The 27154-nt window shown below is 33.0% G+C and overlaps 11 protein-coding genes and 4 non-coding genes across 15 annotated transcripts; 4 read left to right on the top strand and 11 right to left on the bottom strand.

Moving 5' to 3' along the window:
• Positions 1 to 2958: 2958 nt before the first annotated feature.
• NAEGRDRAFT_46482 (uncharacterized protein) lies at positions 2959 to 6667 on the top strand (the record flags this gene model as incomplete). Its single annotated transcript, XM_002681120.1, has 4 exons — positions 2959 to 3535; positions 4196 to 4878; positions 5247 to 6411; positions 6540 to 6667. 4 exons carry the CDS (start codon positions 2959 to 2961, stop codon positions 6665 to 6667), a joined length of 2553 nt encoding a protein of 850 aa, XP_002681166.1.
• A 223-nt stretch (positions 6668 to 6890) lies between these two features.
• On the bottom strand, positions 6891 to 8155 carry NAEGRDRAFT_63506 (uncharacterized protein; the record flags this gene model as incomplete). Its single annotated transcript, XM_002680962.1, has 3 exons — positions 6891 to 7308; positions 7467 to 7722; positions 7768 to 8155. The coding sequence occupies 3 exons, from the start codon at positions 8153 to 8155 to the stop codon at positions 6891 to 6893; spliced, it is 1062 nt and encodes a 353-aa protein (XP_002681008.1).
• Positions 8156 to 8407: 252 nt separating this feature from the next.
• Positions 8408 to 8480, bottom strand: NAEGRDRAFT_t105. Its single transcript has one exon. It is a non-coding gene; the product is annotated as a tRNA-Ile (tRNA).
• Positions 8481 to 8534: 54 nt separating this feature from the next.
• On the bottom strand, positions 8535 to 9898 carry NAEGRDRAFT_78454 (leucine-rich repeat family protein). The gene has a single exon (XM_002680961.1). It carries the CDS (start codon positions 9745 to 9747, stop codon positions 8551 to 8553), a length of 1197 nt encoding a protein of 398 aa, XP_002681007.1. The 5' UTR covers positions 9748 to 9898; the 3' UTR covers positions 8535 to 8550.
• Positions 9899 to 10108: 210 nt separating this feature from the next.
• Positions 10109 to 10732, bottom strand: NAEGRDRAFT_63504 (uncharacterized protein; the record flags this gene model as incomplete). Its single annotated transcript, XM_002680960.1, has 1 exon — positions 10109 to 10732. One exon carries the CDS (start codon positions 10730 to 10732, stop codon positions 10109 to 10111), a length of 624 nt encoding a protein of 207 aa, XP_002681006.1.
• A 1823-nt stretch (positions 10733 to 12555) lies between these two features.
• Positions 12556 to 12628, bottom strand: NAEGRDRAFT_t104. The gene has a single exon. It is a non-coding gene; the product is annotated as a tRNA-Lys (tRNA).
• Positions 12629 to 12785: 157 nt separating this feature from the next.
• NAEGRDRAFT_78453 (glycosyl transferase) lies at positions 12786 to 13702 on the bottom strand (the record flags this gene model as incomplete). Its single annotated transcript, XM_002680959.1, has 1 exon — positions 12786 to 13702. One exon carries the CDS (start codon positions 13700 to 13702, stop codon positions 12827 to 12829), a length of 876 nt encoding a protein of 291 aa, XP_002681005.1. The 3' UTR covers positions 12786 to 12826.
• Positions 13703 to 14031: 329 nt separating this feature from the next.
• Positions 14032 to 15510, bottom strand: NAEGRDRAFT_63502 (uncharacterized protein; the record flags this gene model as incomplete). Its single annotated transcript, XM_002680958.1, has 2 exons — positions 14032 to 14673; positions 14758 to 15510. 2 exons carry the CDS (start codon positions 15508 to 15510, stop codon positions 14032 to 14034), a joined length of 1395 nt encoding a protein of 464 aa, XP_002681004.1.
• Positions 15511 to 15757: 247 nt separating this feature from the next.
• NAEGRDRAFT_t103 lies at positions 15758 to 15828 on the bottom strand. The gene has a single exon. It is a non-coding gene; the product is annotated as a tRNA-Trp (tRNA).
• A 102-nt stretch (positions 15829 to 15930) lies between these two features.
• On the bottom strand, positions 15931 to 17487 carry NAEGRDRAFT_46479 (uncharacterized protein; the record flags this gene model as incomplete). Its single annotated transcript, XM_002680957.1, has 1 exon — positions 15931 to 17487. The coding sequence occupies one exon, from the start codon at positions 17485 to 17487 to the stop codon at positions 15931 to 15933; it is 1557 nt and encodes a 518-aa protein (XP_002681003.1).
• A 1001-nt stretch (positions 17488 to 18488) lies between these two features.
• Positions 18489 to 21646, bottom strand: NAEGRDRAFT_63500 (calpain family cysteine protease-containing protein; the record flags this gene model as incomplete). Its single annotated transcript, XM_002680956.1, has 2 exons — positions 18489 to 20151; positions 20196 to 21646. The coding sequence occupies 2 exons, from the start codon at positions 21644 to 21646 to the stop codon at positions 18489 to 18491; spliced, it is 3114 nt and encodes a 1037-aa protein (XP_002681002.1).
• A 341-nt stretch (positions 21647 to 21987) lies between these two features.
• NAEGRDRAFT_t102 lies at positions 21988 to 22060 on the bottom strand. The gene has a single exon. It is a non-coding gene; the product is annotated as a tRNA-Lys (tRNA).
• Positions 22061 to 22539: 479 nt separating this feature from the next.
• NAEGRDRAFT_63499 (uncharacterized protein) lies at positions 22540 to 23052 on the top strand (the record flags this gene model as incomplete). The annotated part of the gene is made up of 1 exon (XM_002681119.1): positions 22540 to 23052. The coding sequence occupies one exon, from the start codon at positions 22540 to 22542 to the stop codon at positions 23050 to 23052; it is 513 nt and encodes a 170-aa protein (XP_002681165.1).
• Positions 23047 to 24172, top strand: NAEGRDRAFT_57039 (uncharacterized protein). The gene has a single exon (XM_002681118.1). The coding sequence runs from the start codon at positions 23374 to 23376 to the stop codon at positions 24022 to 24024; it is 651 nt and encodes a 216-aa protein (XP_002681164.1). The 5' UTR covers positions 23047 to 23373; the 3' UTR covers positions 24025 to 24172.
• A 792-nt stretch (positions 24173 to 24964) lies between these two features.
• NAEGRDRAFT_57038 (uncharacterized protein) lies at positions 24965 to 26974 on the top strand (the record flags this gene model as incomplete). Its single annotated transcript, XM_002681117.1, has 1 exon — positions 24965 to 26974. One exon carries the CDS (start codon positions 24965 to 24967, stop codon positions 26933 to 26935), a length of 1971 nt encoding a protein of 656 aa, XP_002681163.1. The 3' UTR covers positions 26936 to 26974.
• Positions 26975 to 27154: the final 180 nt, after the last annotated feature.

The following is a 27154-nucleotide window of genomic DNA, read 5'->3' as shown; positions in this document are numbered from 1 at the left end:
GTAATATCAATTTGAAAACGGGTATGCTTTGTTTCTTCCTTGCTATTGAATGGTTAGGAATTCGAGCAACAACGTGTTGTCTTGCTTGCATGTTTGTCTTATTACAGTTTGCTTGCTTTCTTTGATCATTATTATAAACAATATTTACTATTAACTAAAATCTGATAGACAACAGACAAAAACAGCGAGAGAGTTTTCCACTAACTGATTACTTCGTCAAACGAATTTTCATTTTTACAAACAAGCGTTTTCGGTAAATTCAAACGGTGCTCAAACGTGCGACACTGAACATTCCATACAACAAAAAATACTCAACAACATGACACCCTGCCCTTTCTGCTTCTTCAGTGGATTTTGTCACTCTTGTGATCATTCTCTCCAGTTGTCAAAAGACAACATTTTTTTTGATCACGATAAGAATCTCTCGGTACTTGCAAGAAGACCAAATGAAAGGAGAATCATTGAATATTACAACATATTGGCTGCTCATGTTGTAACTTTTTTGAAAATTGATAGGGAATTAGCAAACGTTGGGTTATTTTACCAATGTTTGCTGAATGAAATTGACTACTGTCAATTTGAGGAAATTGGTATCCTTCCTGTGGTTTTTAATTATGAAGAAGATTAATAAAAGTAACGTTGTTTCATATCTTTCTTGTCATTCAATCTGTTTAATCTGTTTTTGCTTCCGAATTTGTACACACTCAATAACAATTGTGTATAAATAATATTAATTAAAAGTTTTATTCCATTGTTCTATCGTGTTGTTATTACAGTCCTATTTATCAAGTTTTGATCAATTATTGTCAAGTTTTGTCATCGTTGCTGTTATTACGGTACTAGAAACATTTATCGGAAATAAAAAAGAAAGTTTTGTGGATTGCAAAAATTTATTCATCATGATGATCCAATGATCCATAGAAATTCGGAGCCAATATTATCAGCTATTATGTTGTTTAAATACACAGTCTAACACCATTCAAACAGATCCTATAAAGTATCGCCTTGAATCTACTTAGAACGAAGTCTTTCAAACAATTTTTGATATTTATAATTTAATAAAAAACCTATTGATCATCATTTGATGAATTTGTGTGTACCGTGTGTTGGCAGCCAATTTACTACTATATTTTTCTTCTGTTCTCATATAGATGTATTACTCTTAAATATCAGAGACGATTTCTTGTAAATTGTACATATTAACAGTGTATATTGAAACATACCAATTTCTTCGAGTCTGTGTCTGTGAATCAACAAAATCAATAAAGAAGATCGTTCACTCTCCATGAAATTACTATTCGTGTTTTCATACTCCCAATTGAAATCACCAATTTACCAATTAGGTTTATTTGCAAGTTTAGTGTTTCATTTCCAAACAGATATTTTGCCCTTAAAAACCTGTTGTATAAAACACCCATATCTATTTGGTCCATTTTAACTTCACGTTTCAAACAGTTTACAACTTTCAAAGTTCCTAAGCCAATAGATACATCACTAAACAATGGCCTTATTTCGTTGTAAATCCATTGTGTTTTTATTAATTAAAAAATGTCAGAATTCAATGCTTTTTTTGCTGTCCGTGAACAAATTGAAATTCCTTCCACCCCCTCTATAGATAACGTATTGGTTGCAGGTTATCTATACTCCCCAAGAGGCAGCAAATATGTGGAGAACCTTCTTCATTTCTCGGGAGAAAAACAATTATTTAACTTTGAATAGTTTTCTAGATGTACCAATTTGTATTTGAATAATAAAGATTGTATATATTCTAACATCTTTTATTTGCCATTCTTATTGTTGATCAAATAGATCTTTAGTTGGATGTATAACTGGTGTGAAGTAAAATATTTTTGTGTGATTAAAAATATTTCATCATCAAATTTCCATCAACAAAAACAAGTGATTATATTTATTAATAATTGTCAATGCTCATCCGCTTTATTGGCATTATAGGGTCATACAATTAACTTCTTTTGATGGGTACAGTCCAATTACTATGATCAAGATGATAATGATTTGTGTATTAAAGTTGAAAACAACTCTACAAGATCGATATCGAAGAGCAAGTGTACCAAATCACTCTTCCACCACATACTCTCTTTTTCATATGATGGTATAGAGACATGTTGGATATTGACAATCATCACAGATCAGATTTGATTTTAACAGGTACAAACAAAGTATCGTTTTCAATCGAAGATGGACCCCTATAAACTTTCAACTAATATCTAACACCATTTCCCTCCAAAAATAAAAAGCAAAAAAAATTAAAAAAAAATCTGCAACCTAATCGTTTTTAATGCAGCCACAACAAATTGATAATAGTTACTATAAATTATCACATTGTTAGCTTCAAGTCAAACGTGGCCATTTACCCGTATCGTGATAAGTGATAGTAACATAATTGCTTTCAACAGTTCCGTGCCATCATAAATATCATCAAAATAATAACTTGGAGGTTAATTTAATAGCTGATGACCTATTGTAATTAGGAACGTGGATTATTCAACTTGAACAAGCAGATTCTTTTGACAGTCAATAATATGGCAACTTCGGAGTTGATTGAAAATCCTGATTTACTTGAGCGTGATCTCTTTTCCACAGCGGAATATCTTACAACCAAGCTAATTGGTCCAATATCCCTTTTGAGAGTTTTAGGTTCCAGCTCGTGATGCCAACATTCTGATTGACTTGTAGAACACCATTTGGACTTTCACATAATTCACAACAAAAAACAACAACAAACAACTTATGAGAATAATTGGAATGAGATTCTTCCACCACCACAACAGCAACAATTGGTTGGTAACCTTCATTATTGTTCTCATATCCTTGCATGTTTCCTTGCAGCTGCTAGTCAATGGCCAAACTTCTGATGATGGCCAAATTGTACTCTACAAGACTGTTTTCAATAATTTCGATAAGAGCATCTTTACTGGTAGTAATAATCAAGTGGCCATGACTAGAGATAGAGTATTTCTCTTCATGTGGAAGAATATGACTCTTTCGCAAGAGGGATTGGCCTTCAATAATTTTGGACGAAACATGTCAGAGGTGAAAGAATCTCTGGATGCTCTGAGGAATCAACTCTTACCTAATAGTAGTTCCATTCTCGATGAAGATGCCATTGACAGTATGAGAAAATTGGCAGTGGACTTGTTGTTCTACACTAACAAGTATTCGAATCTAAAGATTGCCATTGATACTGCCATTGAATCAACAACATTCGCCTTCATCACCAATTTTTATAATTTAACAAGTGCAGTCAACCAGAAACTTTCACCAATTCGCTTCTATTACGAACAATGTAGACCTATGAACGTTTTTGAGGAATTTGACATTATCATCACAACAGGTTATTTTCTCAGTTATAATGTGAGATATTATAGAGATGCTCAAACTAGTGGAGGAAGGAAATTGAGTGGACAATTCATCAACACGAGTGATTTCTTCTTTGTTCCACTTTTTCCAAGTGATGTAGTATTGATGGACTATACCAAAATTAATAATGCTACGACAAGTTATGCTAAACCAGGTGAATGTTATATTACTGATACAGAATTCAAAGGATTCACTTCAGATATGGTAACATTTAATTTGTATTCTTCTTTTGGAAAGATTAGCAAGATTGAAAGACAATTTATGGAATATGTATTCGATTTGTATGGAGTTAAAGCATCTTTCAATGATTCTCTTAGAGAAAATTTGGAATCTCTCTGGAAAGAATTTCATAATTTCACATTCAATCAACCAAGATCATACGATCAAATTGGTAATTTACTTCTTCCTTCCTCTTGCCATTGGTGTCTATCAAGCACTTGCACTGAAATGAATTTCAAGGATGGTGACTATTGGTACATTCCCAATATTTTAATTGTGGTCATTTACTTTGGCTGTTTATTCATTTCAAAATCATTTTTAAAACCATTTATTGTAAGAAGATTATTGATGGCCTATCTTCCAGTTTTAATTATTTGGTATGAATTCTTCCATTTGAATGTGTGGAAGAATGTTTGTAGTAGTGCTTTTGTGTGGGTTGAGATGTTTTTAATATGCACATGTGTGTGTATTTATTCATTTACTATTATTAGATTTTACTATTTGAAGAATTTGTATTCCTTAATTAGAAAGTATAAGAAACATTTCAAGATTTTCAAAATGCTGGCCTCTGTAAGGTTTGGATTCCTATTTACAGGCCTCTTTTCGATTGTCTTGTCCATATTCCTGTCCATTCATGGTGTGGCGATGGTTACTTCGAATGGTGTTTTTCTTCACAATGAATCCATTGCTGCCTACCTTTTATTTGGAACTTTGGTGGGTGTCTTGTGCATCATCTTTGATTCTGTTATGAATTATAAGAATATTCAAAAGAATGGTCTTGGAAAGTTTATGTTTTTCGACGATCCATTCCATATCAGAATTGATTTAATTCAATTGGTGGCCATTCTCATTCTGGTTATTATTAATATAATCGTTGTATCCACCACTAGCGAAAACAATCCAGGAAGGGCTGCTGAACCAATTCCAAGATTCTTAATTAATTGTTTCTTTATCATGATTTGTGGAGGTTCTGCAATGATTATAGAGCTGATTAACAAGATTAGATTTAGAAGGAAATCGAAGGATAATATCGTCAGACAAGAGGATGAAGATGTGGAAATTACAAAATATTTGAGTAACAATGACTTTATGCAACTCTTTGAAGATTATTCAGAAAAGGAAATGTCTTTGGAAAATATCAATGCTTACAAATTGATAATGAAAATTACAAATCAAGTTGGAGGAAGTGAAGGAAAATTGAATAGCGAATTATTGAGTGAATTGGAAAGTGATTTTATCAAGATTGGATCCATTCACGAGCTCAACATTCCATCCGATGTGAGAAAGCAATTCAATATTCTTTATGAAAAGTTAGAGAAGCGAGACGAAACCATCACTTTAAGAAATTTGAATGATATTCTCCTTTCCCCACTCTTAATGAACATTATGGACACATTCAGCAGATTAGTGTTGACCAACGAGTACACCGTTTGGGAGGAAACTTTCAGAGTGCAACAGAAAAATGCAATTGAAGTTTAATTTTCTATTTCTTGGCAATTTTAGAAATTGCCTCATTTTGGAATGTTACAAGTGTGGTCCACACTCAATAAAAAAGAATCGATTTTTATTGAGGTAATTATCAGCATTAAAATTTCTTCCTCCCTCGGGATTAAATAATTGTGAAATTACTGTAAATCTAATTCTAGATTGCATACAAACATAGGAGGATTGATAGCGTCCTTAAGGAGGAAAATAGGAAAGCATCACTCGGTGAAACAGCTATTGTCATTGGTGGTTCATTTGCAGGTCTCACCTCTGCCATCATCCTCAGCAAGTATTATAAAAGAGTAATCATTGTGGAACGTTCCAAATTCATTCGAGATGAATCCATTGTGAAGAGCAGACAGGGAGAACAAGCTCACCTCATTTCCTATCGTTCAATGTTGGTGTGGGATAGATTACTTCCAGGATTCTTGAATGAATTGAAAGAGCATTTGAAAACAAGCAAACTCAATCAAATGGTTCTTCCTGCCTCTCAAGTGAAATATTACTATAAGGAGAGGTATGGAGTTTCTAATCATTTGGAATATAGAAAGACTCCGAATATTATGGCATCGAGAGCACAGGTTGAAACTGTTTTGAGAGATAAGATTGAGAAAGAGTTGTCCAAGTCTATTGAATTCCTTGATGGCTATCAGGTGTCATCGAGTGGAATTAAGGTTGAAAGTATTTCAGAGAATGGACAACAGGTTACTCGTGTTAAATCCGTTACAATCTCCAATGTTTCTGATAATTCCAGCAAGACAATCGAATGTAATTTGTTGGTCAATTGTGCAGGACTTGGCTCAAGTAATTTGATGAAAAATTTGGAAAATGAAATTTCACCAAACAAGAAACTCCTCACAAAATCTTCAATTGACTGTAAGATTGGTTACCAAACCATTCTATTGGAACCAAAAGATTCTTCCTATGATAGTGAAGGTAAAGTTGCCATTTACAGAGAAGATTTATCCGAAACTGAGCAAGAAAATAGAAAACTCAATGATCCTTACTATCTCCTCTATTATTTGTTATCCTATCCACATAGAAGAGGTTTCCTTGCCATGCCATACAGTGGTAATACCTTCCTTTTCTTATTGACAACCTACAATGAAAAAATTGACCCAGTTCAATACGAAACTGCTAAGGAACAAATCATGGATTTTGTAAAGTATAATCCAAGAATGGAGAGACAAGTTAAGGTTGTTCTTGAAAAGTTCAAAGATACTCCAAAGAAAATTATTCCATTCTTTGAGAAGAGTGGCAGTGAATATGTTCACTTTGAGAAATTGAAGGGAGTGAGAGATTTCATTGCTGTTGGAGATGTCGTTGGTAAGTTGTATTTAAAGTATTTCACTGTTGGATTAATATTTCGAATGTGATAATTGATTAATTAACAAACAAAATAGGAAGTCTTAATCCTATTTATGGACAGGGTGTTACCATGGCTGTTGATTCAGTACTCCTTCATGATGAAATGATTAAGGATGAATTGAAAAAGAATGTTGCAACTCCTCAACAAGTATTTAGATCGTCATTCTGTCAGGAATTCCAATCGCGTTCCATGGATGTTGTGTTCCACTACTGATATGAGATATGATTTTGCAAAATATTCCAAGAATTTGTGGTGGAAAAAGTTAATTTCTCCAATGATGGGCTACATGACCGATAGAATGTTCATCTCTGCCAATGAGTCTGCAGTTTCAAGTTACTACTTGATTAAAATGATATTGATGGAAGATGGTTTCAGAAAAGAGCTCCTGAATATGTACTGGAATTTTGGTTATATTTTCAGAAAGGAAACCATGATTCTAGTATTCCACTCTCTTTCTATTATCATATCTTTCACGTTGATAATGTAAATCTTCCAATTCAATTATTTCAAAATTATTCATTAAGAGTGATACTTTTTCCTTGTTGAATTTCAGGAATTGCAATAAAACTTTTCCACACATTCCTCTCAATACATAATTTTCTCTAATTTCTTCACCTATCACTTGGACAATATTCATTTCCAATAAATAGTTCATTATCTCCACATTTGTGACATCCTTGCACCAATCTATAATGCTGGTAATCATTTCTGATTTTGCTGGAAGATTTTCCACTTTTTTGAGAATGGAATCAAATAGCCATGGAACCAACTCGGATTCTTTCAACTCTTTGATGAAATTCTTGGAAATAAAAAAGGAAATATACCAACAAACTTCCTTGACATGAAATTGAATTCTTGTTGGAAAGTGTAATTGTTTCAATATTGAAAAAAATTCTTGATTAAGGATTATTTTGATATAATTCCTTTTTTCTGTCATGATGACATTCTTAATGGTCTTATACGAAACTCTATTCCAATATCTTTCAAATTTCCAAATCAGATGATTACTTACACTATTAAGAGATTCAAATAATCCTGGTTACGACATAAAGATATAATTCGATTCGTTAAATTCATTTCCATAAATATTGGAACTAGTTCAGCTTCACTCGTAATAGCACTCAGACAAAACATAATCTGTGTTAAAAAACCAACATCAGAAGTGTCAAGTGCCAACAATAATTTGCCAACAGTAGGCAACATTATTTTCAAATATTCAACAGGAAGTTTTTCCTTCTTTCTCATAAAACCAGCCAATAACTCTGTTTCTTCTCAAATATTGAAAATTCAATTCAAACTGACAATAAACTTACCCCATTTTACAATTTCCATTGGAATTCTCTCGCAATTATTCAAATGGTTCAATAATGTTGGTAAAACTTCCTCCAAAATTTGCAATCTCACTGAAAATGAATCAGAAATGAGAATAGACAATAATTTAGAACATTCATATATTATAACTGAATTCAATAAAGAATTTTTCAATAGAGAATTGATCATTGGAATGCAGCCTAATGAAACTAAATATTCTGATTGATTAGGCCTAGATGCTATGGAACTTAGTGTTCTAATTGACTGTATGCAAAGTAAATTCAATTTCTCACTGGAAATTTCACATCCATGTGAATTTTTGTAACTTTTAGAAACACATGCCTGATCCAATAGTTGCATTAATTTTTCTGGAATACCAACTCGAATCATTATTTCCCTATTCGTCTCGTTTAATAATAATTTTCGAATGGTTGAAATTGTTTTCGTAATGGTTGGATAATTGGTAAATGTTACATCGAGAGAATATGTTAAAAGGTCGAAATGATCAGCATCACATATGAAGGGTGGTTGCAAAATTTGGATCTTGTTTTATCGATGAGTGAATCTCTCATGGTTTGCTTTCTGATGCGGATTTCTGTGAATGATCAAATTACACTCTCCAAAACATGGCAATAAAACAGCTGCTGACGGACGGGATCGAACCGGCGACCAATGGCTTATTAGACCAACGCTCTACCGACTGAGCTACGCCAGCTTCATTTTACCTTAACATCCTTAATCATTTGGATATAATATTCCACTTTTGTTTATTGTAATCACTTCCTTTATTTCAATTTATTTTGAATTTTAATTCCAAATAATTGAAATATCTCATTACTAATATTATTTCCATAAACTTCAATTCTTCTTAATTGATTCATTTCACTTAATAATTTAGCTCCTTGATCACCAATTTGATTTCCATTAATCGAAAGATATTTCAATTTTGACATTTGACTAATTGATTTTGCCCCTTCGTTTCCAATTTGATTGCTACTAACAACAAGAGAGGTCAATTGAGGAATTTCACTAATAAGTTGTGCTCCAACATCTCCAATTCTATTATTAAACACAACAAGTTCTGTTAATTTTGATAATTGTTTGAATAATCTAACTCCCTCATCTCCAATATGATTTGTACTGATATCTAGTTTGGTCAACTGGTGTAAAACACTTAATGATCTGGCTCCTCTATATCCAATTTCAGCTCCATGTACATATAATTCAGTCAATTGTGTTAAATTACTAATTTCGTTGGCTCCTTCATCTCCAATATAATTATTACTTATACTAAGACTGGTCAATTGAAATAAGTTTCCAAATTGTGAACCCAACCGTGATCCCATTCGATGTCTTGCAAGTTTGTTAACGTGAAGAGTTTTCAATTGTTCCATTTTTGCAATTTCAGAGCCAATTGTATCATTAAAAGCATTTCCACTTAAATCTAATTCAGTCAATTGATCCAATTTACTCAAATGTTTAACACCTTGAGAATGAATTAAGTTGTTATTAATTCGTAAAATGGTCAATTGTTTCAAATGATTGGAAAGCAGTTCAGCTTGTTCATCTCCTATGAAATTTTCTCCAATTTCTAGTATTTTTAATTGCTTCATGTCAAAGATATCGCTTAAATGGTATTTTGCATTCTTACTAATATTTAATTTAGTCAATTGAGACATTCTACTAATTGGTCTAATATCTTTATCTCCAGTCAAACATTCACACAATTCAAGTTCAGTTAAATGATTCATTTCTCCGATAAATTTCAAATCCTCCTCTCCAATAGAACAATTTCCAATAGAAAGACTTTTTAAATTCTTCATCATTTTAATTATTTCATGAAACTTGAAATCTTGCGAATAAATTCCAAATTTCACAAAACATTCCAAAAATTGATTTCTCTTGATTGGTTCTATCAATGAATCCGAAACTCTATTTCGAATATTAATTGAAATCTTTCCGAATTTCTTCACATTCATCATCCACTGTTTGGAAATTAACGAACAATTTAGTAGAATAAATTTTCCATCATTTTCCTCATGGAAATAGGATAGAATTTCATAACAAATATCATCAGAGAATATTGTGGAATGGGAGGAATTGATGGAATTGGAGACTGATTCGTAATTGATCATCATTTTTTTTTTAAATAATTAGAAAGACTTAGTGAACCTAATAATAGGACAAAGTTCATCATCAGCAACCACTACGATAATTGTGATCAACAAAAATTGAATCGCCCACCATGGGGGTCGAACTCACGACCTTAAGATATGAGACCTACCAAATGTCATCAAGGCTGTTATTGATATAAGAGACATTAATAAAGTTTCACGTTTTATTCTACACCAATTCATTGTCATCAATATTAAGTGATGTTAATTGTTTCATTCCACTTATGAATTTGGCTCCTTCTACACCAATTTCATTATCACCAATATTAAGTGATGTTAATGATTTCATTTCACTTATGAATTTGGATCCCTCATCACCAATTTGATTGCCAGAAATATTAAGTGATGTTAAATGTTTCATTTCACTTATGAATTTGGCTCCTTCTACACCAATTTCATTGTAATATATATAAAGTGATGTTAAATGTTTCATTTCACTTATGAATTTGGATCCTTCTACGCCAATTTCATTGTCAGCAATATTAAGTGATGTTAATTGTTTCATTTCACTTATGTATTTGGATCCTTCTACACCAATTTCATTATCACCAATATTAAGTGATGTTAAATGTTTCATTTCACTTATGTATTTGGATCCTTCTACACCAATTTCATTGTAATATATATTAAGTGATGTTAAATGTTTCATTTCACTTATGAATTTGGATCCTTCTACACCAATTTCATTGCGATGTATATCAAGTGATGTTAAATGTTTCATTTCACTCATGTATTTGGCTCCTTCTACACCAATTTCATTGCCACCAATATTAAGTGATGTTAATTGTTTCATTTCACTTATGAATTTGGATCCTTCTACGCCAATTTCATTGTCGAGCAATATTAAGTGATGTTAATTGTTTCATTTCACTTATGAATTTGGCTCCTTCTACACCAATTTCATTGTAATCAATATTAAGTGATGTTAATTGTTTCATTTCACTTATGAATTTGGATCCTTCTACGCCAATTTCATTGTCAGCAATATTAAGTGATGTTAATTGTTTCATTTCACTTATAAATTTGGATCCTTCTACACCAATTTCATTGTAATGTATATAAAGTGATGTTACATGTTTCATTTCACTTATGAATTTGGCTCCTTCTACACCAATTTCATTATGACCAATATTAAGTGATGTTAATGATTTCATTCCACTTATGAATTTAAGTTTATCTGAAGAGTTAAGCAACCCATAATAAAACTTAACATTTACAATACTATTCATGAATTGACTTTTCATTAACAATTCAATTCTTTTTTCTGTTAATTGTTTTTTAAATTGAATAACAAGTTTTGAACGTTCCTTGATCACATTAAACCATTGTTTTGAAATTAAAGAACAATTATTCAAAATAAACCACGAATCATCAATCATGGAAATAATTTCAAAACAAACATCATCCGAAAATATAACCTTCTCTATTAATTAACAATTCAATTCATTAATTATTATTATTATTTTGAAAATATCGATTCGAAAATACCAACCTTCTTGTTTTACCTCCATCATAATGATGATAATTGATGATAGCTGAAATATTGGCAGTTTTTTCTGATTAATATCACAAGCAACAATACCATGCCACTTTACATTAAACATGTTGTACAATAATTGAAGTTCCGTCATGTTCTAAAATAATAATACATGTTTTATTTTAAAAGAAGTGCAATTGAATTGATTGGAATCATATATTGGATATTGTTTAATGAGGTCAACTGGTTATTAAAGATTCCAAATCCGATTGTATGGAATTATAATGTTGTAAATGGGAATCTTGAACAAAATTAGCACTGAGAATAGAAGAAATGAAAATCTTGAACAACCTACAAATAGATCTACTATTAACCAAGAAAATATTGCAGTCAGGCCGAGGATACGAAATGGAGTTATTGGATCTAGACGAAACTACTTGTCTTAGAAATACCCCATCCAACAATAGAGAAAACACTTCTCCAAATGTTCACCCACAAGAAGTTATTGAAATTATTAATGAACAAGATACTCGGGTGGTCAATAAAGAAGAACAACCAACACGAGTGATAAAACTTCATGTAAATAATCTTCTGCTGCTGGAGAGCAGCAAGAGCATCCTTTCTCCATCGAATTGCACCTTCACCAACATGCTGTCTAATGTATGGAACTTTCTCAGATAATTCAGCAGTAACTTGTTAGATTAATGAGATTCCAAGTTGATTTTTGATATTTTCGAATTTCTTGAAGCCACCTTTGCTTTCTTTTTCGTTTTTCATTTGGATTATTAGATGAAACTGTTTTCATTCCATAGTTTGGATGCCTAGGTCTTGTCCAAGGTGTTGGTTGTGATATTGGAGAGTTTTCCTCATCCCCCTCAAGTTCATCCTCATCTTCTTCTGGTGTTAATGATGTACTAGCTTCTGGATCATGTTGTGTACGAAGACCAAGGGCTTCATCACTTGTATCGTTTTGGAGTGTTGCATTTAAAGTGGAAAAAAGCTTGTTGATGTATTCGGAGCAGAAGCCTTGCTTTTTCTAGCTATGTAGATACCTTATTTTCAGGATTTGAGGACCTTGTCTCAATTAATTCAAAATCACTCTGCAAAATAGAGCAAAAAAAAATTAAACCAAAAGGAAACGCCCACCGTGGGGGTCGAACCCACGACCACAAGGTTAAGAGCCTTGCGCTCTACCGACTGAGCTAGACGGGCTTCTTGTTCATATTGAAAATGACGTCCCTATAAAAAATAAATAACTGCCTCTAAACAAAGGAAACATTTCTATTTCACAGATTTTAGCCATGAAATCCAAGCAGCTACATCACAATTAAAATTACCTAAAATTGTTAATAGAAGACATTGTCAATAATTAATATTATTCTTGGATTTATTTCATAATAATTTTATCAATTATTTTCTCTTATAAATTTGCCATCTGGCAGCATCTTGACCTTCATCTATCAATTCCCAAACAGTTCCACCTTGTTTAATAACCTTTTCAATCTTATTTGTCTTTAAAGTACCAACATCATGCAACATTAAATATTTTGGTTTACAATGATCATTAACAATTTCATATTCAGCCCAACCAGTATATTCATTACCATCAATCAAAACAGCATCAAATCTAGTTGCTAAACACAATGGCATCAACCATGGAATATTCTTCTTTGATAATTCAATATCTCTCTGATAATATAATTTAAAGTGATCGTCCTTGTGTGGAATTTCATCTGGTGCCAAATATTTATCAGTTGGCACTGTTCCTCCCAAAATAAAGTAAATTGGCATGTGTGAATAGGTCTTTCTAGCATATTGCCAAGCAGGTTCGTATAATTCCAATGTGTATAATCTTTTATGAGAGCCTGATTCCTTCAATCCCTTGGCAATACATTGAGTAGAACCACCACCAAACCAAGTACCAATTTCCAATACTGTATTCACATCATCTTGTTTAGCAAGTTTGTTAAGTGCTTTACCAAATGTTGTGGCCATTGTAACTTGTCCATCACCATGTTCTGTTGGTGGGGCATCTGTCAGAGAGTAACATTTACATTCTTGAACAGGTGGACAAGAACCTGATTTGAAAGTCTGTTGTTGTTGTTGTTGAACAGCTGTTGTTGGACATGGAGGACATTGTTTGGCATTCAAGATTTGTGGTTGTTGTTGATGATGATTGTTGTATTTGGAGTTGTCATCGGTGGCTTTTGGCATTAGAGAAAAGACAATCACCAAGAGAAAGATGGTAACTGCAGCAGCAACAATGTGTCGTTGTTGGATTTGCATTTTTTTTTAATTTCGAACGATAATTTTTATTCGAAAGATGATATTTCATCACATCACCCACATGATGTTTGGGTGATGATCTAATCTTACAATACCCGTTGCAATTGAAGCAAGCAAAAGATTAACACATAAATTCTTCAGAACGAATCTGAAACTGTTCAATCCGAAATACCGATAAAAATATTTGAAATTAGAAAAGATAATTTTTACAATTTTTTTAAAAAACAAAAAAAAATTAAAAAAATAAAGCAAACTGGGAGTAAATGTAATTTCTTTTCTATTTGTTCTCTCGGATGCTCCCAAAATGGAGATACAAAAAGATTATTACATTATTTCAAGATCATGCTCTCTAGTTCGTTGCATGGAATGGTAGTAATTACTAATGTTGATTGTGGTAGTTGTTGTTGTTTTGTCTTTTCATCAACAACAATAACCTTTTCCATCAACATGTTTTCATCATTTCCGGAGCTGCTTTGAATACAACAATCATTGCTCATACCAGCCTCCTCCAATTCTATCATCATCAAACGAGGAGGTATTTCTCCTACTCTCACTAAAGATGTAGGTGTTGTAGTTGTTGTTCCATTACTCAGCGAACTATATTGTTTCTTTTCCATCATCATCATGGAATTATTATTTGATGATGATGACTTTAACCTACTATGAAGTGAATCATTCACTTGATGATCTTCACTATTGGCCTTTGTATTCAGGGCTCGGAAAGGAGTATACAAAGTCAGAGCAGTGCAGGCAAATATCAAGATTCCAAGAGAATTACCAGTTGAGTAGCCTAAAGCAAAATGTGCTTCAACTCCTTGGGCGAGTACTCCAGAGGCTGCTGCAAAAGCTTCGAATAGGAAACAACCAAATAATCCACTTTGTAATATGAGAATTTTAATGATGGTTCTTCTCTTGTTTTGATTTTCTATGGAGATTTTGGAAATTGTTTGGAGAACAATTGTTGCAGCAATCTGATTCGGATTTAATACAATATTGGAATTGTTGATTCGGATTTAACACAATATTGAACTAGGTCATATTGTTGAATTACTTACAATTAATAAGGTTATTTGGGAGAGAATTTCAATTAGGAACAGTAATAGACACAATCCATAGACATATGTAATGGATTCGGCACTGATATATCCCAATCTCTGTACAATGGTCAGAATTGTCGTCACTAAATTAATGACCAACAATCCAATCGAGTTGATAATTGTGAAAATTGTGACAATATTTACAAAATAGTGCACTTTTCTTGAATTTAACAATCCACTCGACAATCTAAACGTTTCCACAAAGACCAGTGTAACAAACCAAACAATAATGACCATCACTTGAATATCCATAAGAACAATGAATAATTCGGCTGCTACAGAAATTATGAAAATAACAATTTCTTCCATACTTATTCCCACATCATATGGAGTAATTCCCAGAGTATTGTTATACCACAAGAAGGTATCAAATCCCTCCAGAGTTGTGGAATTTTTCAATGCAAGTGTGGAAGCATATTTCTGAAATCTCAATCCAAAGGAAATACTCAAACTATCGTAAATAATTCTGAAAATCAAGACGAAACACTCCATAATACACATGATGAGCACTCCAATAATCATTCTCTTGTGGTTCTTTGTGATTGTGTGATGTTTTTTGAGATAAAAGTAGATGATATACACGACAAGTGACAACGAGAGGAAAAGTGCAGCGATTGCCAAAGAAATTTCAATGTATGAAACAATGAGAGGGTCAATCCGAAAAACATTGGTAAGTACTGATGGAATAGATGAGGATGTGTCATTCTGCATTTTTGTTTAACAAACCTTTCAGTATTAGAGGCATTAGCATTTTTCCAATAAAGTCAACCTGATTTAAAAATGTCATACATACTAATTTGGCAAATTTTGAATAGTCAAATAAATGTTTACAACGAGCTGGCTTGTAATTAAAAATTTCTTAAATAAGATCTTGTTACGCATTGACAGCATCCAATTTTTTACTCTTTAACCTGTATTATCAAATCTTGTTTACTTAATTTGGGAAAATAAAATGACAGGGGGCGAGGGGGAATCGAACCCCCGGCCACAGCTTTGGAGGCTGCGATGTTACCATTACACCACCGCCCCTTGTGTTGTTTGTGTTGTTTAGAATAAGATTATAAATCTAATCCAGATAGTTTAATAATCTAAGCTGTTGAGAAATATTTTGAAATTGAGTGTTATTTCATGTTAAGCAAATAATACAAGCTTCCTTAATTTCTTAATTTCTCTTAATTTGGTTTCATTTTCAATACTGATATAACAATCACTAATATCAAGTTCAGTCAAACTTTCCATTTTCTCAATCAAGTCAACAACCTCTGAATCATTTTCTAAATAATTCTTTTGCATATACAACACTCGCAACTCTTTCATTCCACAAATATATTCCATCACCAATTCATCAACTTGTGTCTCACTGATATTCAGTTTGGTTAATTGGCTCATTCCACTAATGATTTTAGCACAATTACAAGTAATGCTATTTCTTCTGACATTCAGTGAGGTTAAACATTTCAATTCAAGAAGAAAAATCAAACTTTCTTCATTCACTCGATCACTACTAAGATCGAGCTCAGTTAATTGATTAAGGCGAGGTAAATTCTCCAATTTTATGGGGAGTACATTTCTAAATTGATAGGGTCTTGACAATATTTCAGAAATGTTCAGAAATTTCAATTGAGATAGTTCTTTACAAATTAAATCCACTCCTTCATTTCTAATTGTATTTTCGCTAATATTCAAATATTGTAATTGTTTCATTCCACATAAAAATTTACATTCCATTAAATTGCAGTTTTGAACATTCAATGAGGTCAATTGTTTCATTTCACCTATATAATCAATTCCAGTTCTTCCAATATCATTTCGTCCAATATTTAGTTTAACTAAATGTGTCATTTCACTGATTATTTTAGCCCCAATACTTCCAATTTCCATGTTTGCAACATTGAGATGAGTCAATTGTTTCATTTCTCTCAAAAATTGTAAACCAATCTCATCTGAAATTCTATTTTCACCAATATTGAGGTAGGTCAACAATTTCAGATTTTTCAGAGAATTAAAATCTAGATAATCATCAACACTGTTATTCTCACGTGTAATATTTCGAATACTCAAATATTTGAGTTGATCAAGTGTTCCAATCAATTCAATCTCTTCATTTCTCATTTCATTTTCACTAATATTCAAAAAAGTCAATTGTTTCATATTTCCAATTGCTTGTACTCCTTCAATTCCAATTCCACAATAATCGACGCTGAGTTTGGTTATGAATTTCAATCGTTGACTTATTATTTTTGCTCCTTGGTCAAATATTTCCAAAAATGTCAAGTTTAATTCTGTTAAATTTTCCAAATTAGGTAAAATTGAAATGGGAAAAGTATGTAATCCAGTCTTGCCAACATCAAGTTTAGTCAATTGAGACATTGAACCAATAGTTTCCCATAATTGTTCAAGGTTTGAGCTTTCGAATAATACAAATTCGGAAGCTGCATACTTTCCAACTTTGAAGCCAATAATTCTATTCAAGAATTGACTTTCGGATAACATGGTGATTCTTTCCGTGGAAAGTTTACTCATTACCTCAAGATCAAGTTTCGAATAATTTCTAATAATTTCAAACCACTGTTTAGAAATTAAAGCGCAGTTTCGAATAATAGTCCAACCATCAAGAAATGACAATATTTCAAAACAAACGTCGTTGGAAAATAAACCTTCTTGATGCTCCCTTGCAGAATTTACCATTTTTTTTAATTATTATTTTCGTATTGCTGAACAAACTCGGTTGACCAAAACTCTTGTAAAAATCACTGGACGAAACCCTTGAAAAATCATCAAATAATTTTTCAACTTGCATTTCAGAATTTAACAATTTCCTACCCGATGATATCCTTTATGAAATTTTAATTTTTCATTAGGATAATGTTAAATTTATTGATAATGGATTGTGCATTAGTTTCTTTACGATGTTTCATTTCACAAATATGCAACTTTCTATTGGAAATACGATTGGAGCAAAAGGAGCTAAATTGGTAATCAAAATGGATAAATAGATTAGTCTTGATATTGGATTCAATGATATCGTTAATGAAGGAGCTCAATTTATAAGCAAATTGATCCGTTTAACTATACTTGATAATAACTATATAGGTGCTGAAGGACTTTAATATTTCAGCAGCGAAATGAAATCTTTACCGCGTCTTAATATATTGCTTGTAATCCTGATGGTTGTATAGGAGCTAAATCTATCAGCAGCATGAATCAATTGACTGAACTTTTTATTTGTGGATATAGTATTGATGACGGAGTTGAGCTTCTTACTAACCTGAAACAATTGATTAATCTCGATATTAGCTGAAATCATATTAATAAAGACAGAGCTAACTATCTCACTGAAATGAAGCAATTAACTAACCTTAATATTAGTTTTAATAATCTTTGCAAGTAAGGAGCTAAATATATTAGTATATTGAAACAAGTAACTGAGCTTAATATTTGTTCAAATAGGATTGGTGACGAAGGAACTTATCTGTGAAAAAAAGTAATTAACTAATCTTAATCAATAATACAATGATAGTTCTAAAGGTGCAAAATACATTAGTGAACTAAACAGTTATTATTCCTCAATATTCGGACCAACAATATTGGTAATGAAGGAGCGAAATATGTTGGTGATATGGGTCTTTTGAAATTGACAACCAGTAATGGATTTTAATTCATTTATACATCAATGATGTAGACAATATTTATTGAACAGGCAATCTAACAATAGTGACAGGTTTTCTTGAAATAATTTTGAGTGAAAGTTTCTCTGTTGGTGTCTTAGAGTAAAGCTCAGCTGGAATTGCAACATAATGGCCAACAGGTAGTGTTGTCTCAATGCTTGTTTCACTGTAACAACCGTCGTAGATACCCTGAACGACAGTTTCATTCTCTTCACCAATTGTTGCTAACCTGGTGCTTTCTTCGCCATTGAATTGACTTTCAGGATATTTAAATACATAAATGGCAACACATTTGAACTCTTCTTTTTGATCTCTTGTAAATCTGGTGTCTTTTTGAGAAAGTTCAATTACTAGCTTGTTGTCTTCGTGGGTGTTGTGAATAACATAATGAGACGAGAAAGAACAAATATCTAGGCCCCAGTCATCCAAGTCATGTCCAGGTTTTTGCTTGAATTCATCCACAAAACGTGCTATACTCCAATGCTCCTCATCAAAAATCCTTACTCCTTGAATTTGCGTATAATATTTAACAAGTGCCCCCAAAGTCAAGAAGAAAATGCCATCAATTTTTGATTCATGTCCAACATATTTCCTGAGCTCCTTAGTCCACCACTTACTATCATCAGAGTAATCTCCAGATTCTAATTCACCACCATAACCCCATGGATTCTTAAGTTTGACAAGACGAGTTCTCTTTCCATTGGTCATTTCAAGAGGACAGTCGAAACAATCCAGAATTGCATAGGCATGGTGAGTTTGAATACCAGTTCTGGCTGGTGCCTTGTCAGATCTACATCCCATTAAGCAGTATGATGAGGGATCAGTGCTCTTCTTTTTAATAGTCTTTAAGATTTCCCATACCTCCTCCTTGTTTTCTACACTGATATCAAGAGTGAAAGGAACTCCACCTGTTAAACTAACAAGGGCATCCCTCATGTAACCACTTTGAAGTGCTTGGTAGCTTCCATAATACGCAGCATATGCCTTCTCTAATAAGGAAATCCACATTTCGTTTGAGGTTCCACTCCTGGAGAATGCAAGACTTCCCGAATCAGAAAAACATGGCAATCTATTGTCAATAACTACTTCTGTGGGGCCTTCTTTTCCGAAAATGGAAAAGACATACTTTCCGTTATCTGGATCTGATTTTGACTCCAATATAATCTTACTCATGATATCTGGATAGTCAGCAACAATTGAAAATGCAGAAAGTAACCAACAATCACCTATACCACCTTGCATGATATCAGTATTGCTTGTACCATCAACAAAAAGTTGGGACTCTTCTCTGAGGAAACACAAGTCCCAAGTTCTGTACCAAGTCAATTCAGATGGTAAATCACTATCCTCTGTTCCGTAGATTGATTTTGACACTGCTGGGAAGGTTGGATCACAATAATAGCCATCATCAGTGTCTTGTTCGTCGAGTTTGGCACTTGTAACTCTATTTCTAATTGATGCTCTGTCTAGACTTGGTTTTGTTTTTCTATTAGGTGTCCAGAGTTTGTTCTTCTTGTGGGATTCTCTGAATTTAGGTAAGGATTCAAATGCATCCAAACTGCCCTCGTTATTAAGAGCTAATAAAAGATCTTTCAAATTGGAATCATTAGGGTTAAACTTGATGAATTCTTCGACAATGGAACGACTACCTTCCTTGTTTTCTTGTTTTGCTAAAATAATGGCACTATATATAATTACAATCAAACTGAACAATACCAATCAACTTACGTAAGAAATGCACACTCAGTGTCCTCAAGGTTCATTTCACAGGTTGCTCCCAAATCGTCCAAAGTTTGTTCAATATCATCTTCGGAATCCTTCAATAAAAAACCTCTATTGTAGTAAGCATCTGAAAAGTATGGATTCAAACGAATAGCTCTATCCAAATCTTGTTTGGCCTTATCAGTATTGGATAATTTGAAATAAATGACAGATCTTTCGAAATAAATCCTGGCCAACTTTTGCTTAGATACCTTATCCGTAGGTTCCCCATTGGTTAATTCAAAACTCTTATTGTACAAATCTAAAATTTCTTCCAATTTTTCTTTCCCAATCTTGCTCTTACACAATGCCAAGTCCCCGTACAATTTTGCATTCTTTGGTTGAATTGAAATGCATTCTTGCAACTTGTCTGCAGCATCTTGATAGAGAGGTACCAATTCATCTTTTTCAATGAGTCCTTCCACATGTTTGCAGAACATCACTATCATTTTTACATATTGGTACAAGTAATAAAACTCGAGTCTCTTGTATTTTCTTGCGGTTTCCAAATCATCAGAGGCCATTTTTCTATAACTTTCAATTACTTTCATAAGGTTTGCATCTTCCTTACAGTTATACACATGGTAACTAATATACTTTTGAAGTGTTGTGGCTCTTTTGAGTTTAGCCTTAACACAGTTTTCAAAATGTACCTGTTGGGCATCCGGTTCCATTACGTTGAAAGAATCGATGGCCTTATTGAAATACTTGATTGCATCCTCTTGTTGATTCTTGTTTAATTTTGTGCTTGCTAAACTAGTAAACGCAACAAATAAGAGAGGTGCTTGAGTGTCTGGACTCAAATCAGATGTTTCAATTAGTGCCACATATTTGACAAGATCCCTCTCTGCCAACTCATTATTTTTACACTCATTGTAGCAGATTCCTCGATTTAAATAGTACTTTGGTGACTCTTTAAGGAAAGATTTGGCATGATCCTTATTGGCCACATATCCAATATTACTCTGTAAGGTTGAGGCCATAAGAGCAGCACTACTAAAATAAGGTATAGCATCCTTGTACCTGTTACTATATAAATGACAAAGACCTGCCAAATAATTAACCTTTGTTGTAGATATAAAAACCTCCAATCCAATGTTATTTTCAACAATTGATTTGACATTTCCTTGATCTTGATGTACAGTATTTTCATATTCCCTATATTGAGAAATGACCTTATCAAATTGAATCAAAGCCTTATCAAACAATTCCTTTGCCATTTCTTTTTGAATAACAGCATTGTTATAATGACACATTCCCACAATGGTTCCTAACTTGATGTCCATCCCCAACTCTTCCGAGCAAGGCAATGATGATTCATGATGTTCATCGTGCGAAATTATTTTCAAACATTCATCGTACTTTTTTTGTTGAAAAGCCAGAGAAGCATCCCTTACTAATTGTACCTTGGTGGTCATTGTTAGATTTCTTAATAATTATATCTTGTGATGACAGCGAAGGCTTAATATTCTCAAATTCTGCGCGTAAATACAAAAAACTTGAATCTAGCAACCAATATAATAATAAGGAAGGGATTCTTTACCTATTTTTTTATGTTTGTTTGTTGTAGATTAGGGTTTTGGCGCGGAAATTGTTGGTTCATGCAAGTTCATGGATGTTTTGTGGTTTAATTGTAAACAAACCTTTTACATGGTTGCTAATTGATCCCACCACTAAACCAATAGACGTTTCACATCCACAATAGGATCAAGATATAATAATTGCCTTATGAATGATAAGTTGAAAAATAAAATTGAATCGCCCACCGTGGGGGTCGAACCCACGACCACAAGGTTAAGAGCCTTGCGCTCTACCGACTGAGCTAGACGGGCTTCTTGTTCACATTAAAAATGACGTCCCCATTAAAAATAAATGACCTTCTCTTAACATCGGATTTTCCACTGTATTTAAAAATAAAAATAAAAAATGCAAAAACTCAACTCAAAACCTTTCAAATCTTTCCAAACACTTTATCATCACCGATGTTATCACCATGCAAAGGTATGACACAATCATTATATATCCAATCCCATTCATACTAATCTAGTTTAATATTAATTTTGAAAATAATAATTTAATAAGAATTGAAAATCATTCCGATTCTAACATCATCAATAATACAACAACAATAGAAAAGGACATAATTTTACCATTAAATAATCTTGGGGAATCTACATTTTCTGTTTATGAAAATGATCAATTGCTCCGAACTTTTAATATTGAACATGATGTAGAGTTTCATCAAGGAATTTCTTCCACACCAAAATATTTACACTTGACTGTCAAGACTCTTCCTAATGAATTGGTATTGATGGAGGGTATATTGTCTGATTCTGAAACTCATCACGGAAAACCATATCAAGACTCTCAATGTCAAGGATTGAAATTTCAACCCTTCTTCTTGCCAGGACAGAATGCAAGGAATTTGGAATTTATCGGAAAGGGATTAATTAAGAGAGGAATTTATTCGAAGGGTTTTCCAACTCCAACCAATATTAATAGTATTTGTTCCTGTGATCAATGTAGAAAGAGCTTTACATTGAAACATTTCAATAGCTCACAACCACACATTGATTACTTTTATGCAAGTGGAAATAGAACTTTGGTTGCTTCTCATGGAAAATTGGGGAAAACACCTGAGGAAATTGATGAAAAGCTTAGAGCCACTGGTTGGGAAGATTTCTCATTCTTTAATCCATTCAAATGTCCACACTGTTCTTCAATTTTTATCGATTTTGAAATGAAGAAATCATTGAAAGAAGAGGAAATTTATGGAAACTATTTGCTTAATTCAAATATTCTTTACTGGAAGAAACTTAAATGATTTTGCTTGATGAAGTTGCATAATCAGAAAACAATTTAAAAAGGATTACATTGCTTTAAAATTGACAAATCTGTGAGGATGATGAAATGAGAATTGTCAACACTGAAGGAAATAAGATTAACACTACAAGTGACATGTGTGTTTTACAATACAAACCACTACTTAATTTTTTCTCTTATTCGTGAGTTGACCATACAAATGTGCATGACTATCATAAAAAATTCCAAACTCAGCCTCAAACTTCCTAAAATGGACTTGATAAACATTGGTAAGAGATATCCAAGTAATGGTTTACTCCAAAATCAATAGCTCCATCTTCATATGCATAATACATACTCAACGAACACATCACTGACCGATGACAACAAAGCACCAAACTGTAAATCGATTGGCTATTCGAAACAAGTCGAAAAAAACACAACAATGGGAAATAAGCAACCAACCAAGACGAAACGCTACTTCAATGATTTCACCATCGATTCAATTCAAATCGAAAGTAGAAATGACCAGAAACCAACTCAAAATACAGTTCTATTCGATTTGCATGATCAATTAAAAGTCATTCCAAGACGAAACCAAAAACCAGCCATTCCAATGAACCCAATACCCATTTCTCAAGTATCATCTGTAGAAGATCAACAATGGAAACAATGTGTGGCTCAGTATTATCTTTCCACCAGATACGAATTTCCAAAAAAGAAAAAATCAATTCCAAAAAAGCCAATTGAGCAGAAAACTAGAATCCATGCCAGAAATCCAAAACCAGAAAGTGAGAATGCTTCTTTGGGATTGAAAGAGGTTGAAGATGAATTGAAAACTCAAATTCTGAAATTTCAGCTCGACCAGTTTAAATTTCCTTCCAAGGAAAAGAAAACTAAACTAATCTCAAATATCAAAAAGAGACATTGCAAGGAATATGATCATTCGTTTGATGATTTTCTAAGCATGAGCAGCAGCAACAGTATTAATTGAGATTTTACCAATGTGAAGAAAACAATGAAAATATTAGAAAGGAAGAAGAGAAAACACTCCTCATCAATATACGAAAATGCAGTAAATATTGATTTGATTAAGTTCAAATCAAAACTGCTGTAAAATAAAAGTTGTGAAGTTTTAGCAGAATTAAAAGGGTAGAAGAAAGACTACTTAATGGTGTTGTATTTTCCAAAATGTCAAACGAACAGCAATCAATTCAAAATGTGAAGTTTCGTTTCGACTGGGAAAGAGCCTTAAAATTGAAGTTTGGGATAATCTATTTCCATCCGTAGATGTTTACAATCGTTCAAATCTGTACTCAAAAACCCTAAATGTGAATGTCGAACACTTTAAACGAATCTTTATTCAGATTCCACGTGGTTATTAAACCTTAATACATAACGTATTCTCTTTCCAAATTCAAAAAGATTCTCATCAACATGACATCTCTTGAAAAGTGGCGTATTTTTCTTCCCACTTGGTGAACCAGAACATCAACTTTTCAAAACCATTTCATCTTCCTCTTCATTACACCAAAAATCCATTCACAACCAAGATAACAATTCTCATTCTTGTCATTTTACACAATTTAAAGAGAAATTTTGTGAAAATTTCATGAACTCTAAATCTTCACACTCGGCAATCGACAACAATTTCAGAACTCTTCACTGTATCGCTCAAACTATGCTGGTGTTACACTTGCCGAGAATGAAATTTAACAAAAAAAAATCCGTCAACTATCATGCATCAATGGAAAAAGCAAAACTATTTTGGCTAGCATTGACATGGTAGGAAAGTGCTCACAAAATCAGGTTGCATGAAAATGAAAAATTATTGAGAAGTCATCACTCTTCGTAAAACCACACTTGTATTGGTTGGAGAATCATTAGAAAAAAAACATTCTTTCAACACCACTACTTGTATTTATATTCGAATCATGTCTAAACACACTATTCTGCCGGTGGCTATTCTTGCAGTTGAGATTCCAACGAGCAGGAATATAATGGCAAGCTTTGCTCATTCAGTTTCTTCTTCAATTAGCACTAACCCACTTTCTCCTTCCTCTCCAGCACTTATTCGAAAGGTGAGCATCACTTCACCAAGCTCTCCAATGTCATCATCTCCTGTACCATATCCACTTTCACCAAGCAAATCAAATCTTTCTTCATCTTCCTCTAGTAACTCACTTTCGAATATGTCCTCTCCAAAACCTCTTGATAAAGTTTCCCTTGACAAACCACAACTTCAAGAAGACGATGGCTCCACAAATAATGGAAACGAAATAGAAGACGATGAAGATGATGCTCTCACTAGCAGTTCCAACTATAGCAGTGGCAGTTCTTCCACTAATTCTCTATCTGAATCTACATTACAAGCATATCAGCAACAGCAACAAATGGCAATCAATTTGGGAAAGTTGAGAAATTCAAATTCGCCTCTCTTAGACGAATTGAGAGAAAGATTTTTGGCTTATTTGGAGAAACACCAAGATTCTGCCACAAGTCATGAAATGAGAGTGAAAATAATGTTTTTGGGAAAGTTTTTGAATCCTTCAACAATGAAAGTGAAATCTGCCTTTGAAAGACATCAAGAATTGATTAATAGAGTCATTGAAGAGTTTTGTCATGATTTGGCAATTGAATGTGATTTAACTGATACAAAGAAACAATCTGCAGAATTGAGTATTAGCACTTTACAGAAAAATGGATTGGACAGTGTTCCATTCCTTGTCAAGATTGTGAAACACATCCAGGTCAGTAATGAAAAGAAGAGTACTTTGAAGAAACTCTTTGTTCATGAGAGGTTGGGACAATTTCTCACAAGACAACATGAAAATATTGAAAAGAATTTAACACCTCACTTGTTCACTGATTTGGAAAATAAGAGTTTGGGAATGGGAATTATTGACGAATTGCAAGTTATTTCACAAATGTTCTTGTATGAATTGGAAGATTGGTTCCTTCTCTTCCAGGATCATTCTCACAAGTTTGTTGAAAAGTGGTTGGCTCAATCCGTTGACAGTTCTTCCAGTAAGATTCCAAAAATGGCCATTGATATCATTCTGAAAAAGAGAGAATTATTCAGACAAGCTGAAAAGGAATTGAAACTTTCATCAGAAGATTTGGCATTGAAATATGTTATTGATAGAGATTGGAAATTTGTCAACTTTTTAACCAAAGAATTCATGCCAGATTGGTACTTGACATACAAAAAGCAAAGTGGTGAGCTCATTCAGTGGTGCACCAAATCTGATTTCTCTGTGGACAAGTTGGGAGCCAAGACAATGAAAATGATTGGTAAAATTGAAATATCTTTGGAGAATAGTGTGAATGCGCTTCACTATGATGACCACTTGCAATTCATCTTGAAGAATATCGTTTATCATGAATATGGAAAGATTGACACGTCCAGTTCAAAATCCAAATATGCCCTTGCAAATATGTCATCAGATTTTGAACCAACTTCATTCATGCCAAAGAGAGCTCTCGAAATGGTTCTCTCCAGTCAAGCCTCATTCGTGGGTGGAGAAATGATGGACTGTATGTGTCTAATGAAATCATGTGATAATGTTTTGGCAGGTGACTTAGCAGAAAGAGAAAGAGTTCGTGTTCCTCTCGTTGGTTCTCGTTTCCTTCAAAAGTTGGACAATAACAGGACGAGATACATTGAACTGAAAATGTTAAATATGGTTGGAATTCTGAATACTCAATTAGTATGGAATGTAGCTTGTAAAAAGTTGGCCGTCCTCAATCATAATGGATTATTAGCAGCACTGAAAAGGGCTGAATTGACTGACTATCAGATGCCTCCACTCTCTAAAAATCAAACCATGAGAACACTCTACGATAATTGTAAACAACAGTTAGGAATTGATGTTTCGGAAGTTCTCTTCAAAAAGACAATGTAAATAATAATAATTAAAAATCTGAATAATTCTGCCTTAATTAAATTAGATGATCTTTAACTAAATTTTACAATATTCATTTACACATGATTGACATTAAACTATTCGTTCATTTGGTCTTGATTCATCTTCCAACATCTTTCCAAATTCCGTTACAAACCATCACAGTGTAACCCTCTCTATTACTCCTTCCTCCAAACATAAGTAATAACACCTCTCTGA

This window comes from Naegleria gruberi (assembly GCF_000004985.1).
Source record: "Naegleria gruberi genomic scaffold NAEGRscaffold_7, whole genome shotgun sequence".
NCBI classification, from domain to species: Eukaryota; Heterolobosea; class Eutetramitea; order Acrasida; family Naegleriidae; genus Naegleria; species Naegleria gruberi.
Note: the sequence above shows the minus strand (reverse complement) of the source record. Positions and strands in the feature narration are given on the sequence as shown.

Bases quoted from the DNA above. Each gene is read 5' to 3' on its own strand.
- NAEGRDRAFT_78454 (XM_002680961.1), bottom strand. From the start codon at position 9,747: ATGATGAATGTGAAGAAATTCGGAAAGATTTCAATTAATATTCGAAAT.
- NAEGRDRAFT_57039 (XM_002681118.1), top strand. From the start codon at position 23,374: ATGCATAATACATACTCAACGAACACATCACTGACCGATGACAACAAA.